The 16,199-nt window shown below is 52.7% G+C and overlaps 1 protein-coding gene across 1 annotated transcript; it reads right to left on the bottom strand.

Annotated features, from left to right (window-relative positions):
- On the bottom strand, positions 1 to 6,692 carry LOC108932164 (probable G-protein coupled receptor 149). Its single transcript, XM_018748401.2, has 4 exons — positions 5,305 to 6,692; positions 4,341 to 4,524; positions 3,678 to 4,135; positions 1 to 1,695 (listed from the first exon to the last, which is right to left on the bottom strand). The coding sequence occupies exons 1-4, from the start codon at positions 6,268 to 6,270 to the stop codon at positions 1,099 to 1,101; spliced, it is 2,205 nt and encodes a 734-aa protein (XP_018603917.2). The 5' UTR covers positions 6,271 to 6,692; the 3' UTR covers positions 1 to 1,098.
- Between the last annotated feature and the right edge of the window lie 9,507 nt (positions 6,693 to 16,199).

The following is a 16,199-nucleotide window of genomic DNA, read 5'->3' on the forward strand; positions in this document are numbered from 1 at the left end:
GAAGGTTTTTTTAATGTAAAATGTATTTGGTCTTGTGGAGCACTGTAACTAAATGATTCTGGGAAAGTGGGCTTCTTACATATTAATATTTGATGAGAGCAGTCTTCGGTTTTATTACGGATGAAAGGTTTTGACAAACTAGAACAGCGTCTCCTGCTAAAATAAGAATTGTTTATTTGCGTCTTTGGTCGCGTATGTTTCAGTACACAGCCATTCATGGAGATTTTCATCAGTTGCTGGAAATTAAAGGTGTGTGTGTGTGTGTGTGTGTGTGTGTGTGTGTGTGTGTGTGTGTGAGATGCAGTGTGAAGTGTTATGATTGTGGAATCATGTGAGTCATGTGTTTATGTTACTTTGCTGCAAAAACTTGATGGAGTGACAGTCATTTGTTTTGTTGACTGCTGGATGTATTATAAGTGTTGAGCTAAATTATGCATTTATTAAATGCAACAAAATGACCCAGGTCTCACTTTTGATTACATATTCTGTCAAATGAAATGAAAAGAAAGAGGAATCATAAGTGGTTTCAAAATTAACATTCATTTTCAGCCCCTGCTGCAGTAAAAACACATAATACCACGCATACAAATTGCCTTTCTGAGAATGTTCATAATGCAAAATGACTTCTTTGTGATTCATATCTGAACTTACGGACCGTGGATGTACATACATGGCACATGGACAAAAGCAGCATCGCTGTGTGTGCGCGCGCATGTGTGTGTGTGTTTGCGCGTACGCACACATGCGCACACATCGACTCAGGCAATTTGCTCCGCAGAGCGTAGGGTGACCTTTACACCTATAACCACATCTGGGTAATAGTTTTAATCACTGGAGACGTCACATATGCATTTGCTCTCCATATTTCGCTTGGATTATTTAGCTGTTGGCTGAAAGTGCTGCGCGGTGGAGACCTCTCTTTGCTGATCTCTCTGTCTCTCTCTCTTTCTGTCTCTTCCTTGTGGCCAAAGCACATTTTCCTGGTGTTCCTGAGTTGCTCTTTCCACCTGTCCTCCGCAGGTCCAACTCTCCCCACCCCACTTCCCATAACGTCCCCCCAAGACCATGAAACGAGGCCGCAATGCCCCCCCGCTCCACTCACACGTCTCTTCCCGAGGCCTCAGTGTCCTTCACTGATGGTACCTGGCTCCCCTCCTGCCTCCTGTAGGCCTCGTTCAGAAGCTGAATCTCCTCCTGGTAGCCCATGTTCTGCTGCTGCTGCTTGCGGCTGTTCCTGCGGTGCGCCTCCACCGTGTCGGGGATGTGGATGTTCATGTCGGGATCTTGGCACGTGGGGATGAGGAGCGAGTAGGATGCCGTCTCACCCAGGTCGCACGACACGAAGCGGTTTTCCCGGCGGGAGTAGCGCAACGATGGGGAGCGGGCGTGCGCCGACGACTGGCTGATGTTAGACACGATGGAGACGCTGTCCATGGCCTCCTCGTTGTCGCAGATCTCCAGAACCTCCAGGTGGATCTTCACGTTGGTGTCTCCGCTCGACGGCTCCTCCGCTCGGGGCTCGTGACCCACGGACTTGGATCGGTACACCTCCACCTTCTTGGTGTTGGGGGAAATCTTGAGGCCGTCGCTGCTGACCTCGTAGGTGGAGAGGGACAAGGTCTTCCCCGTGGGGGCGTGGAGAGACACGGTGCCCTGGATCGCGCACAGCGGGATGGCCAGACCTCCACCGGACCTCTGCGAGGAGTAAAGAGAGCAGCAGTGTTGAGCCAAACCACCACAGTAACAGATCATCTTGTGTTCCCAGGAAAGATCGCAGTGTCCGTCCTGCTTACTGAACACCAGTGCACTTGGAGTGCGACGCTCTCTTTGCATTCATTCCTTCATCTGACACTTTTCTCCAAAGAGATTTACAGTGTTTGCCTCCTTAAAGTTCTGGGTAAATACCTTGATCAAGGCTACTGCAGCAGGAGGTGGGAGTGAGCCCAGGTCCTTCTGGTGTCAAGGCAGCGACTCTATCCGCTGTGCCACCCGCTGGCCCTTTACAGGACCTCAATGAGCAGACTGCTACAGAAAGCGGATGGATACAGGAGGCAGAAACAGCGACGGTTCCTGGGAACCTGCTGTCAGTTTGTTTGCTCAGACACAGATGCCGTTTGCATCTCAAGGTCTTTAAATGAGTCTGACTGGAACCCAGGACCACTCAGCTCCATTGCTCACATCACAGTGCTTGAAAAGTGTCGCTACAGGGAAAAAAACTGCATTGTACCAAGGCGGTCCTCTGTGGTCAGGATTGCGCCCCTCGAATTGGCTCGGCGGTGTGAAGATGAGCCACGTCTCCTTTGCCTGTGAGGACCGCAAAAGGAGAAGGGGGGGGGGCCGAGAGACGCAACCTCTCTCAGAGACACAGGTGTGAGTTGCGGTTGTTGCTCTTAGCTCGTTCACAGCGTGCCGCCCCCCACGCTCACCTTCCGTCCCCGTGAACAGTGTAAGACGTGGTGATGACCGTGGTAAACGATGCACATAACCGTGACGGAACAGGCTGTTATTAACCGTTCCTTACAATATGTGATACGCTTTTCTCCAAACCAGCTCACAGTGTGAGCTCTGGACATGAATCTACAGACACTGTTTTACCCATTTACACAGCAGGGTAATTTTTACTGTATCCATTTGGTACCTTCATCAAGGGTACTGCAACAAGGGGTGGGTTTGAACAGGGCTTCAAGTGGCAAGTTAGTGGTCAGGCAGCAGCTACTAGACCGCATAAACCAGGTAGATTAACGGAAATATTTGCCCCATGACAGGTGGACATTATTCAGGAGGAGCGGGACGCAGGCAGTGTGCACACACAGCAGGGGCAAACACACATGCACAGGCCCCCGTGTGCGATCGCCGTCCGCGACACGACTGCAAGATCTCAGCGTAGACTTATTGCATTATGGAGACATGAGGAGGCTAATTTCATGACGGCGGAAGGGCACTTGCACGCCGGGCCGAGGGCAAGGGCTGATGCAGTTCCAAATGGAATTAGCACAAGTGAGCGGGAGCGTTATAAGCCCCACAGTGTGACACGGGTCTCGCCCTTTACTCATCATGACCCCAGTTTTACTCCATTTTCCTCATATCCAATTTGTGTGCGGTCTCGAGGGGCGCCGGCTGTCTGTCCCCGAGTCCATCGAGACGCCGAGAGCAGCTGCTTTGTGCTCCCCCCATTCGCAAGCTCACCATCTCTGCCACTCTGCAGGCCCCCTGGCACCATGGGTTCGAGCTCAGAGTAGCTGGGGGGAGCCTTGCTTATTACCCACCCCTTAGGCCATCTACTGGAAGGAAGCTGCTCAGCGAATGACCGAGTTGCGACGGCAAAGCAAGCGGAGCAACACAGCCTGTGCACAGAGACGCTGCGTAAGTGGCAAAGAGCCCAGTAGAGTACCGTGATTTTACTGTGACTGCACCATACTGAACACACTATTGTAAACTACGGACATGTGATTTCCGGTTTTTGTCTAAGGTGACCGAACGCCTCACACAGTTACTCAAGTGGACATCCTAACTTGAGTGATACAGTAATTTCTCCATGGCACTGGGAGCTGCAACCTGCATTACAGAAGACCTTGGCTGTGACCTTTGACCTTGCTGCTGATATATTTGACTGAATGCTTCATAAATACCAACAATTAGTTCATAGCTGTGGGGTCAGGTGTGTGCGAGTGTCCTACCTGTCGGGGAGTCCGTTCCGATTTACTGCGACACCACTCCCAGTCAGTGAGTTCGATCTTCCGGCACTCTCCGTGAGAGAGGCGTCGCTCTGGACCCTCGAACACCGACGACGTGTCCAGGTTGTTTTCCTCTCGAGCAGACGCGGGCGGCGAAATGCCGCAGAAGGGGCCGTGGTCCATGGAGCCGCGCGGCGGGCGATCTGCCCTCTCCTCGCCAGGTGCGGACTCTGCGTTGCCGTGGCGCTGAGCGCTGTCCCCAGCCGTGGTCCTGAAGTCGGTGCTCGCGATCCTGGACAGGAAACCTCCATCCGGTGGCGCCGCTCTGCTCTCCGTGGAATCGCAGTCAAGCAAGCTGTGGTACGGGGGCTTCTCTACGCAGGGGGTCTTCGCCTGGGAAATTTTATAGATTCCGTAGCCTTGCTGGAAGGACAAGTTAAAGTCGAATCCCCTCTTTTTCCCTGCGAAAGACCAGCAAACACAGAACAGTGAATGGGTCACTCACACTCACACACGTGTGCACACACACGCACTCACACACTCTTTGTAAACGCAACTACCGGCTGAGACTCGACATTTTTGAAAATAGGGAAGTAGAAGGTGTATGTCACATCTGCTGTGCGTGTCTGGCTGCAGTGGAATTCAGGGCCCCGGAGAGCGGCGTACCGGCTGAGGACGGCGACAGCGCGTCTCGACGACAGTTGATGAAACAGCCACAGGGAAGATGAATCCAGCGTTTCGACAGGAAGAAAAGCGGCGTGACCACAGTGGAGACAAACGTCAGGAGGAAACTGGGCGTCTGGAACGCAGAGCGTCGCGCCGGAACCACGTGGCTCACAAAGACGTGTATCTGTGGATGAGACGAGTGGGTGGGCAGGGGGTCCGGTCAGGTGTGCTGGACCACAGCTGAATGGAAAACAAGGACATACTATGAAACGTGCATTGTGGTGTAGCGGGTAGCACTGGGGTTTCATGGTGCCTGGATGTGGGTTCGATCGCCACTCTCTGCCTGTGTGGAGTCTGCATATCCTCTCCGTGTTTGTGTCTGCTTCCCCCAGGAGCTCTGGTTTCCTCACACAGTCCAAAAACGAGTATGTCAGCTAGATTAGAGAGTCTAAATTGCCCACTGTGTGTGTGTGTGTGTGTGTGTGTGTGTGAGTGAAATAAATCAAATAAAATTAAAGAAATCAGTGTAAGTCACTTCAGAGAAAAGTGTGTGCCCAGTGAATAAATATAATTCATGGTGAACACACTGCAGCCCCTCTTTACCCCATTTCCACTTTTCTCTGCTTTCACAACTTTTTCTCACTTCTAGTGCGGAAGGAATGGAGCCCAAGAGTGACAGCACTGCCGTTTTTGCCTCTTTCCTTTCCTGGCTGCAGAAGATACTGAGATGTACAATCAAAGGTGCGAAAAAGCAGTAACTCCGTGACTCCGCAGCTCCACCTTGGGCTGCAGTGACTGCACCTTCCTGTTGAAAAGGGTCCCACGGCCTGCAAATGCAGGCAAATACATTTGGAGAGAAGAGCGCCTCTGGAGTCTGGAGCCCTGTGTGTTCGGGGAGGGGATGCGCCCTCAAGGTCCTCGAGCATTTCCATCACATCAGACACGTGCCAGCCAGGTGACTCACCATCATGGGCATCCAGAGCAGGATACGCGCCATGGCCAACACGAAAGAGAAGCGCCTCTGCGCGAAGACGAGCGCAGACCCCGCCCCCTCGCGCCAGCTCTCCGTCCCGTTCGCGTCGGCGGCCGCGGCCGGGCTCGGGCTTGGGCTCGGGCACGGGCTCGGGCACGCGCGCGTCGCCGACCTGCCTCTCGCGCAGGTGGGCTCCGAGGTCCCGTCGCCGTGCGTTTCGAAAATGCGGCCCAGGCTGTCACGGGACGGAGAGGGCGCTTCGCAGAGCGGCGCGGCGCCGTCCACGGTCCACGGGCCAGGCGCGCCCGCGCGGCCTCGCCGGGGGGTCCCGTGGGGGTCGCCGGAGCAGAGCAGGCGGTGCGCGAGCGGCACCGAGAACGCGACGAAGGTGCAGAAGCAGAGCAGGTACACGGCGCACAGCAGCAGCGCGTACGGGTGCGCGCTCTCGGCGAAGCAGCCCACGGGGGTGGCGGAGAAGGAGCCCCAGCCGCACACGGGCAGCGCGCTCACGGCCAGGCTGACCCCCCACACAGCCCCGATCGCCCACGGCACGCCGGGGGGGCCCCCGGGGTCGCGGAACGTGCCGTGGAACGTGTGCGCGACCATGAGGGACGCCTTCATGTTGCTGGAGAGGCACTGGAAGACATAGAGGAGCGCCGAGAGCGTGCAGCGCCAGCCCGCCGCCGGCTCCGGGTCCGAGTGCCACTGGCCCAGCGCGAAGAGGCACACGGCCGCCACGGCCACCAGGTCGTCCACGGACATGGCGGCCACGATGAGGGACAGCGAGGTCCTCGTGCGCATCCGCAGGAAGCACGCGAGCGAGTAGAGCCCCCCGGCCAGCGTGAGGGAAGCGGAGAGGCACGAGAATCCGAGCAGGACCCCGTCCACGCGTCGGCCGTGGCCCCCCGCCAGCAGCTCTGTGCCGTTGTGTCCCGCAGACATGTCCGGCTGTCCCATCCCGCCGTCCTCGTCTCCCCCCCGCCCCGACACCCACTCCCCACCTCCGTCCTCCGATCTCCTCACACACGTGTCCCGGTGTGAACGCGTGCACTCCAGCAGGAGCGTGTCCACGGCGCGCCCACGTGTGCGCGCTCAGCCCAGCGCGGCAGCGTGTCCGCCGCTCACAGGACACTCCGGCATCTTTCCTCCTCGGTCATCCACATGTCGGTCCGCTCTCTCTGACTGACCTCCTCCCCCGCGATGGTGTGTGTGTGTGTGTGTGTGTGTGTGTAAGAGAGAGAGAGCGAGAGAGAGAGAGAGAGAGAGAGAGAGAGAGAGAGAGTGTGTGTGTGTTTAAACCGCGCGTCGGGGCAGCTCCCACCGTTCCGCGCAGCACATCTTTATGGCATGAATGAGCTCCTCTCTCTCCACCTCTCTCAACCCCCCCATCTCTCTCTCGCTCTCTCTCGCTCTCTCAGGCAGCTTGCTGTGGGAGGACAGTGTTTCCTCCCCTCCTCTTCCTTTACAGAATGCTAATGTCATGGAGCTTCCAGAAGGCGCACATGTACTTTACAGTAAAGTGCCAAATGGAGCTGTTCAAATGTGCTCCAGTGTCCAGGACTCACTGAAATTCACCTTTACCTCAAATGTGTCACTTGGAAATGGAGAAACTTAGAGGTTCAGATCTTCATGCCAGAGTGCTTGTTCTCTCTTCAGTTGTGGCCATCAGTCTGGGAGATGGTGCTGGAAATGGTTCTAGAGATGGTGCTCCACCCTGCTACTTCCTTGCTTGTGCAGCAACGTCTGCGCAACCAATGGTCACCTGGATGTTCATCAAATGTTTGCTTCTCTTTGGTGTTGAATATCCACTGGGATGCAGATGGAGAACAACACAGTGAGGGCAAGTTGGATGGAGTTGGGGGCCCTTGGGGTCGGGAAGAAGGCCAAGCAGAGTCATGAGTTCGGAGATAGGAAAGGGAACATTCTGGAGGGTGTGGTGGGGGGAGGGGGTGGGGGTGGGGGCTGGCACCACAGGGGGTTGAAAGGAGAGCAGGAAGGCCATCAGGAAGCAGCTGGCCAGGGCTAGGGATGGCATCAGAGATGGGTTCTACAGGGAATGGCCATGACTGGACACTGGGAGGTGCTGCTGTGGATTGAGCTCCATCCTGCCTCATAATCACATCTCCAAGTCAAGCTGGAGAGCAGCAGCATAAACAGAATATGTGTCAAATCCACGCAGAACTGAACACATGGCTTCACGCTTACGTCTTCACACGGCCCCGAGCACCAACCACCCACGTGCCTCTGCTGCCCCCGGGTGACTGGGGTGGCCCTCCCTCAACCAGATGGGTTCTGGGAGGTGGCGGTTGGGCTGCTTCGCTGAAGGTGGCTAACGGATGTGGGCAGTCAGACCTCGCAGTCCTCGGCGTGGTGCCGTGTCACGTGTGCAGCAACACGTTAGCTTGACGGAGGCAGTCGTGACTTGGATTGTCTGACAGCGACGTGAAAACAACGACGCCATTGATCAGGAGATGAGAAGGCAAACAGCACTGGGCACGATTGATCTCTGCATTATTCTGCCCTAAATATGCTGCTGGTTCTGTGGTTTGGGGCACAGACATGCGCTAAGAGGACACGCCCACTGACCCTCAGCAGCCTTGCTCAAGGTGACGGCTTCAGATCGTGTGGAGGGACCCGGCGGTTCGAATACGCGTCAGCATCTTTGTCACGAGGGTTTGAAGGCCCCGAAGGAAAGGTGTCGTGCAGAGTCACATGACCCATTCCCTCGGGGCCCAGTGCTCCTGAGCTGACGCCACATTCCGCTCGCATGGCCGCTGCTCCTTGTGCCCCATCCTTATCGCTCTGGACATTTAATTGCATTTGCCACATTTTTCACCGTATTATTTTCCACCGTAATTTAATTTCGGATTGCATTAGGCCGTTCAGAACAGCTCGACAGCACAAGTGGCACATGGGCGTCATTTCGCTAATGGCATGAGCGATGGCGGTGCGGTGGGGGGGGCGTGGCAGCCGAGCGCCGGGTCAGCGAAGGACACGGCCCACGCAGGTCATTCAAAGAGTGCATGCGCAGGGAAAGCAGAGAGCGCCGCGGCGGTCCTGCGAGGTCACAGGCAGCCTGACGTGAGCAGGAAAGACGTGGTGGGTGGGGCGAATGGGGGGTGGGTTGTCCTTCTCAGGCTGCGGTTTCTTCTGCTTGTGTTGTGCCGCTGAGACGCGGCAGCCAGGACTGATGGGATATGATTTGGAGCGGAGCAAAACGGGCAGAATGGGAATGAGGCCCACTGCACCATGGGTAAATCGGATGCCCCAGTGACAGGGCAGAGCGATGCTCCCGGGAAAAGAGACACTCAATATGACATCACATTGAAGTGCCCTAACAGCAGGATGAGAGCTGTGGGGTTTGAACCCCTCTACCGCCCCTTGCTCTCCAGAGTGCGTTTGGACTCGGCACTTGGGTTCGACCCTGAGCATCACCTCCGGGGAGGGGGGGGGGGGCTGGTAAGGTCTGTCTGTGGGTCGTTCCACTGATTCGTGTACAACCCCTCCCATGGAACTGTACACTGCTGTTCAGGGCAGTATGTTGTTCCTTTGAAGGGTCAACACACACAGACACACACCCACAGACACACACACACGAATGCCAGAACCTGCTCAGTGAGTCTCAAGTTCATAACTGAATGAGGATTGCGGTCGACCGACCCGAATAAAGGAACAGGAGGCAGTGACTCGGAAATCGGATGGTTTCTCCGGCTTGTCGCTCACGCGCGTGTTCAGAAGCCATCGGAGAGGAATGCCTGGTAAAAGCAGACCTTCCCTCCAGGTGTGACACCTTCCTCCGCACGAGTGTCGCTTTCCATTTCCCTCTGATGGCTCACCTGCGCTGTCCTGCCTAGCGATGCAGATGTACCTCCTGCAGAAATTGAACGTAACCGAAAATAAACACGTGTGACGGACCGAAGAACACGTCTCGAGACGAGAGCGATAAGAGGAGGCCCAAGGTGGGCGAGGCCTGAAGTTCTGATGTGCATCGACGCTCCAGGCAGAGGCCTCCGGCACAGGACCCTCGGGAGATGTTCCGCAGCGGGGGTTCCGGCCACTGCCGAACGGAGCGGTTCAGCGCCTCAGCACCACTGGAACAGGGATGGACGTCTCCTGGAGGACAATGTCCTGCCGATGGCGCTGGATCAGTGCCAGCAGGACAGAGTGCTTCTGCTCATCATCGTCATCATCATCTTGGTTGAGAGGGAGAAATGGAAACATGAAAACTGCACTCTTGGATTATGGCTTCATGTGTAGGTACATAGCAACATACATTACATAAATTAAACTTGTGGAGTACGACTGTTATTGTCTGTGTGTGTGTGTGTGTGTGTGTGTGTGTGTGTGTGTGTGTGTGTGTGTGCGTGTGAATACTTGCCTGCATGACAACCTCCAAATCACAAAGTAGCTGCAGGGTGTGAGTGGCAAAAATGGAATATCATTGAGAAGCATTTCACCAGTTCTGGGAAATAGGAGAGTGCACATACACACAGACACACACACAGGAACATGCCAGGAAAAGCTCTTCGACACAGCACAGGTGATATATATATATATATATATACGCACATGCAGTATATGTATATGTGTATGTACACACACACACACACACACACACACACACACACACACACACACGTGTATGACGTGTGGACATTCCGCAGGGATGGGGCATCACAGTCTCTCACACCCTGTCAGCTGCAGTTGCAGTTCAGAGAGTGACTTTCACACACAGGTCCCCTTCGCTGTCACCATGTTCACCGTGTTCACTGTGTTCACCATGTTCACCAGGAGCTCCAGCACTAATTGCTGTTCACTAAAAGCTCTGCAAATTACCCACAGAATCATTGTGATGGAGAGGATAAATTAATGCTTTTTATTTTTGCTCAGTCATATCGGTTTCTCCGCTCATGACAGTGCGGTATTTCTGGGCTTGTTTTCGGGTTTAGGGTTCAGGATTTAGGTTCTAGGGTTTAGGATTTAGGGTTAGGGTTGGGGTTTAATGTTTGTGGTTTTGGCTGAACAGAATTACCTTACACTGATACCTGTACTTATAAATAAGTTTGCAGTGTCTGTACTTTGTGCAGAATTTCAAAGATTCTGACTGAAAAAGCAAACTTCTTATGTGAGGTTCAAAAATGGGAAGAGAAACACTTGCAAGATATGAAAGGGCGAGCGGACGTGGTGTTAATGAAGAGCTGCAGAGGTGACACTCCTGAAAAAAGGAGCACGAGCACCTTGGGTTGTCATTCATTCGGAATTCAGCGTGCAAACAAGTCCCGGAGGCTGTCCTTGGTGTGTGTGTGTGTGTGTGTGTGTGTGTGTATGCCACTCTAAATGTAAAGACAACACACTCCACTCAGCTTTGAAGTGTCATTGTTCAGATGCCCCCCCACAGGAGAATAAAAGAGAGATGAAACAGAAAACCTCAAAGGTATCACTGCACCACACATCAGTCACACTGTCACATTAGCGAAGTCAGGCTTGCACACGGGCACACACACACAGACGCACACACACACACACACACAGTCCCCACTGGGCACTAATAGCATCAGTTTTTTCAAGTGGTTCCCACTGCAGGCTCCAGGAGGAGATGAGAATGAGTGTGTGGCCACATGGCAGAGGTACAGGGACACCTCAGTGTGGCTGTGTCTGGGCTGGAAGAGGGCCATGCCACGTGGGGATGGAACACACACACACACACACACACACACAGACGTGCCTGTGTGAAAAGGCTGTCTTCTGGGGTATGGCTGTGGTGTGTGTGTGTGTGTGTGTGTGTGTGTGTGTGTGTGTGTACCTAGAGATCTGGCTGTGTGGCCTATGAGATACACAGAAACACACACGCACACACACACACACACACACACACACACACACACACAGCAGAAACGATAGAGCGATGAAGGGGTGGGCGGAGCTGAGCATGTATTCATATTCAGTGTGAGTTCGCTGTTCTCTTTAACTATTGATGCTCTAATCCACCTCTCTGACACGTGCGTCTCGCTTTATTTTATTTATCACTTTCTGCTTTCGTGGATGGTGTTAAAACTGTGCTGGGGAAAGGTTCTGGAAGCATATAAGGAAGAGAGACACTGATCACCATAACTGAGGGAAACAGGGCTGTGCTGTTTAGTCTCACTTACACACACACTAGTTTAAAAAACAAATATGCAAATGTGATCAATACACAGAGCAGCACTGGTGATCAATAAAGCAGGACCGGTGATCAATAAATTCATTCATCTGACACTTTTCTCTAAAGCAATTTAAATGTTAAGCTGCTTACAATTATTTAACCATTTATACAGCTGGGCAATTTTACTGGAGCAAAAGAGGGTAAGAACCGTGCTCAAGGGTACTGCAGCTGGAGGAGGGATTTAAACCTGCAACCTTTGGATCCAAGGGAAGCAGCTTTAATTACTACACCGTCAGCTGCCCCAATACACAGAGCAGCACTGGCGATCAATACATAGTAGGGGTGGGGGGGTTAACAAGTGCAAGCTGCTGAGCCCAACCGGCCCAAACACATCCTCAAAGTGTGGTGTGTGTGTCTGTGTGTGTGTGTGTGTGTGAGAGAGAGAGAGAGAGAGAGAGAGTCTTCTTCGGAGCCACGCTGCTGACAGTCTCCATGTGTGTACCTTGTGCTGAAGTGTTTAGAAGCGACACAGGATACTCACAAACCCCAGTGTGTCTCTCCTCTTGTTGACGCGATGCGGTTGCCATGGAGATGGTGACTGAAGGTCGAGGAAGGCAAACAGGGTGGTGGAAGCAACGGGAGAAGCAACGGGAGAAGCACCTTTGTGACTTTATGTCAGTCTTACAGAGCTTGAAATAGGGATGGGGAGTGTGTGCGAACTGTACACACACGTAGAGAGAAAGACTTTGCCAAATAGCTGTTTTACAGTCATTGCAGTATTTCATCGTCCACTCTTAGCACCATGAGTGAACAGCAAATGAGTTCCTCTCACATCACATGTCATGTGACCACATCCAGGCATCAGAACCTCACAGGAGAGCCTCGAACGCGTGTCCGCCCGGGCACTGCAAGTACGTACACACCTGTCTTTAACAAACACCCCTGGAGAGCAGTGCAGTTCTTCACGTGACACCCCATAAGTGCCACTAAGGGGCGCTGTTATGTCACATTTGTCTCACATTTGAACGGCTGAATGAATGAAAATCTGAAACCGTCTTAAAACAGGGAAGAAATTGTGTTGGTTGCAGCAGCACAACATGTGCAACATGTGTCACACAAACATACAGACACATAAGAAAGTCACGTAGACAAATAAGGCAGGCAGAGCGGGCAGAGTGGGCGGAACGGGCAGAGCGAGGTGAGGTTGCGCGGAGCAGCTCATTAGTTGTGCCACTTCTTCACAAGTCACCAGTCATCTTGACCGTTTATTCCTGAACATATGATGTACATTTATCTGTATGTTTGTCGTGGCAGCAAAGGGTTCAGTCCCTAAAAAGCATCTCAGCAACACAGACAAATATCTTCTCAGGCTGGTGAAGTTACGACCATGACTAACCAAACAATGTCAGAACTTATTTTAAAATGAGTAAACCATGCGGAGGTCCATCCCTGCGAGAGGTCAAACCCTGTTGATGCGGCTCACCTGAGGACGAGTAAGGACTGCACCCAGAAGGCTGGCAGGATGGCAGTGGGCGGGGCTTCCGGACGTCCAGCGGGTCTGTGACGGATGGACTGATGGATCGCAGCACCTGACTCTCAGTGTGTGCACAAACCTCACAGTGACCGCAGTATGAAGACGCGACACATACGTGGATTGACGGTTTGTGAAAATAAAAATAATTGAATTAAAATCACTCAGCGCTGCGTCGGTGTGGGACAGAAAACGTGGTCCTTTCGCCACCATCGCTGTGTCTTTTACTGTCCTGCAGGTCACTTCCCTGGGCTGTTTCTGCACCACCAGCTGGGTTTTGCAAAATGATCACGCTACTTTCTTTCTTTGTTGTTTTTAAATTTAATGTGCAGCACAAGAATGGGGGGCACGGTGGCGCGGTGGTGCAGTGGGTTGGACCTGGTCCAACTCTCCGGTGGGTCTGGGGTTCAAGTCTTGCTTGGGGTGCCTTGCGACGGACTGGCGTCCCGTCCTGGGTGTGTCCCCTCCCCCTCCGGCCTTACGCCCTGTGTTACCGGGTAGGCTCCGGTTCCCTGCGGCCCCGTATGGGACAAGCGGTTCCAGAAGTGCGTGTGTGTGTGTCTGTGTGTGTGTGTGTGTGTGTGCGCAGCACAAGAGAACTGGATCACAACAAAACCGAGACGGGATCGTGGTAAAGTGTGGGGAGAAACTGGAAATGCCCACGGGCCCACAATACCGCGCAGGGCCACAAGGTCACAGCACTTCGCTGGACGCTCGAGCAGCTCGGAGCAAGAAGCTGACGAACCCCATCAGCCAGTGAAAGCTGGACACTGGAGTCCACTTCTGAGTGTCTGGTGTGGACCACAGAAGGAGAATACAGCACATCTCCTGAGCAGGACTTCCGTACCTCTCTGTGATCCGATGAACTACGAAAGAACTTTGCCCAACTTGCCAGGTCACCTCAATAAACCGAGTAAAAGGAGTGCTGTGTCATACACTGGCCAACAGGGTTTACTTCAAACCCGCAGTTCTCAACTGTTTGCCAGCTGGACTCTGCAGAGCAATAAAAGAACAAAGGGGATAAAACTTTTTCCAAAAAGTATAACAACCCAATGGACCGATTTCATAATTCCTTTGGTCCTGTGAGGAAACAGTCGTTCACTGTATAAATTCTATTCTATTCTATTCTACTCCATTGTAAACGTCGGTGAAACAGGTATATCTGATGACACAAGAGGAGCCTGCGAAGGCAGACGTGATACCCGGTGACCCAACAGCGAAGCCCTCGTGCCGTGCGATCCGCACTCTGGAGGGGAGTCATTTCAAACCTCTGGGCAGCAGGTGGTTCAGAAAGCGTGTCGAGGTGCTCATTGACACCACTGAGAATGAAAGACGTGACATAAAGAACTAATGGTGCAATGTTGAATATTATATAGAAATATTATCCTATTTCTGTGTAAGCTTGAGGATGTTACTGATTCTTAGCAGTGACCACATGTTCAGTTCAACAGTTCCTCACACAGCGGTCATGCAGACTCCGCTTGAAACGATTCCATCTGTGACCACAAATGATGCTCTTACTGCTCGTCGATATTGTGCAGCAGTCGTGTCAGTTCTGCCTTTAGGACCACAAGACGGCCGCCCACTGGCTGCTGGGAAGTATCTGGTTTCTGGTTGGGAAAGATCTGGACACAGAAGCTGCTGAGACGCAAGGGCTAAAGAAACACTCCCGAGACTCTTGTTTACTGGCACTTTTCTCATTTCCATTCGATTTACTGCAGCTTTTTTTTTCTTTTTGTAACCAGTATTTATCGTGCAGTACACAGAGCAGAGCCACTAGACCACGTCTCAGCTCCGGTGACGCTTTTACCTCCTGCATGTGCCCAGGTGGCTTGTACCAGCAAACATACACTGAGACCCCCCCCCTCCACAAAGTGGTGTCACACTGAGGGATATGGCATCAGGACAGAGGACATGGTGACTGGTATTGAGCTGCATCCCAGCAGAGAAGAAAACAGTTCTGTTCCCACGCCAGAGAAGTTTGGACTTTTTTCTGCAAACTGGTACTCAGACAATACATGAGCATTCCTGGACTCTGGGTTTGGAACTGAGGACCTGTTCCAGAGCTGCTCCCACTGTGCCTCTACTGCTGCTCTGCTTACATTTACACACACACGCACTGATTCTGAGTGGAGTCGCGGCAAACCGAAGCCTAACCCGGCAACACAGGACGCAGGGCTGGAGGGGACACACCCAGGACTGGACGCCAGTCCATCGCAGGGCACCCCAGGTGGGACTCGAACCCGAGACCCACCAGAGATCAGACACTGGCCAAACGCACTGCACCACCACACCTATCCTCTTACATTTACATTTACATTTATTTATTTATGAAACGCTTTTCTCCAAAGCGACTTCCAATGAACTCCCTGTAGTGTTATGAGCCCACACACCTTTTTCACCAAGGTGACTTACGCTGCTATATAGTGTTTATATGTATCTTAAAGTTTACGTAGCTCTTTATATGTTTATGTAGTTTATATGTATCTTTATTAAAAAAAAATTACTAGGAAGGGGATCAGGAATCGTCGATATTCGCATAATTTTATACAGCTACTGCTGCGATGAACATTGGTTCATATGGTGGAAAGTAACTAGCTGTACTTGAGAATCACACGTCTGCATCTAAGTGTCTCTTTATGATTATGTGACGAGCACATTGTATTTTCTGTGAGATGTACGTCGCTTTGGAGAAAAGCGTCAGACATGAATAAATGTAAATGTAAATGTAAATATACACAACTTACAACGGGGCACTCCTCCATACTTTAGCTTTGTGCTATGGCCGCTTTCCTCTGGCGGACCCAGCGATCCATGTGCCCAGAAGTGTGTGGGTGACACAGAAACAAGACTGCACCGAATTCGCTTTACAACCGCAGACCGCAGTTTTCCTGGAAATGTGCAAGTTGCATTGTGGGATCTCAGCGAGCGCAGGCCTGTTCCTCGCTCGGGCTTATCGTAACCCAGGGGAAGAGCTTTCACAGAAACATCTACCGTGGCTTCGTGGTTGGGATGGTCACTGGGGGACAGGGAGGCATCGAGAAAAAAGGCCGCAGACAATGCATCGACTGAGTCCGGAGAAAACTCCAGAGGAAGTGAATGAAAACAAAACTCGGTGCGGCTGAAGCGCAGCGAACGCCGAGCAGCTTCACGTGACTCATTATCACAATCCCACACCGCTGCTCAAGTTGTTTGTCATCAGAACTGTGGTGC

Source organism: Scleropages formosus, chromosome 10, assembly GCF_900964775.1.
Source record: "Scleropages formosus chromosome 10, fSclFor1.1, whole genome shotgun sequence".
In the NCBI taxonomy this organism is placed as follows: Eukaryota; Metazoa; Chordata; class Actinopteri; order Osteoglossiformes; family Osteoglossidae; genus Scleropages; species Scleropages formosus.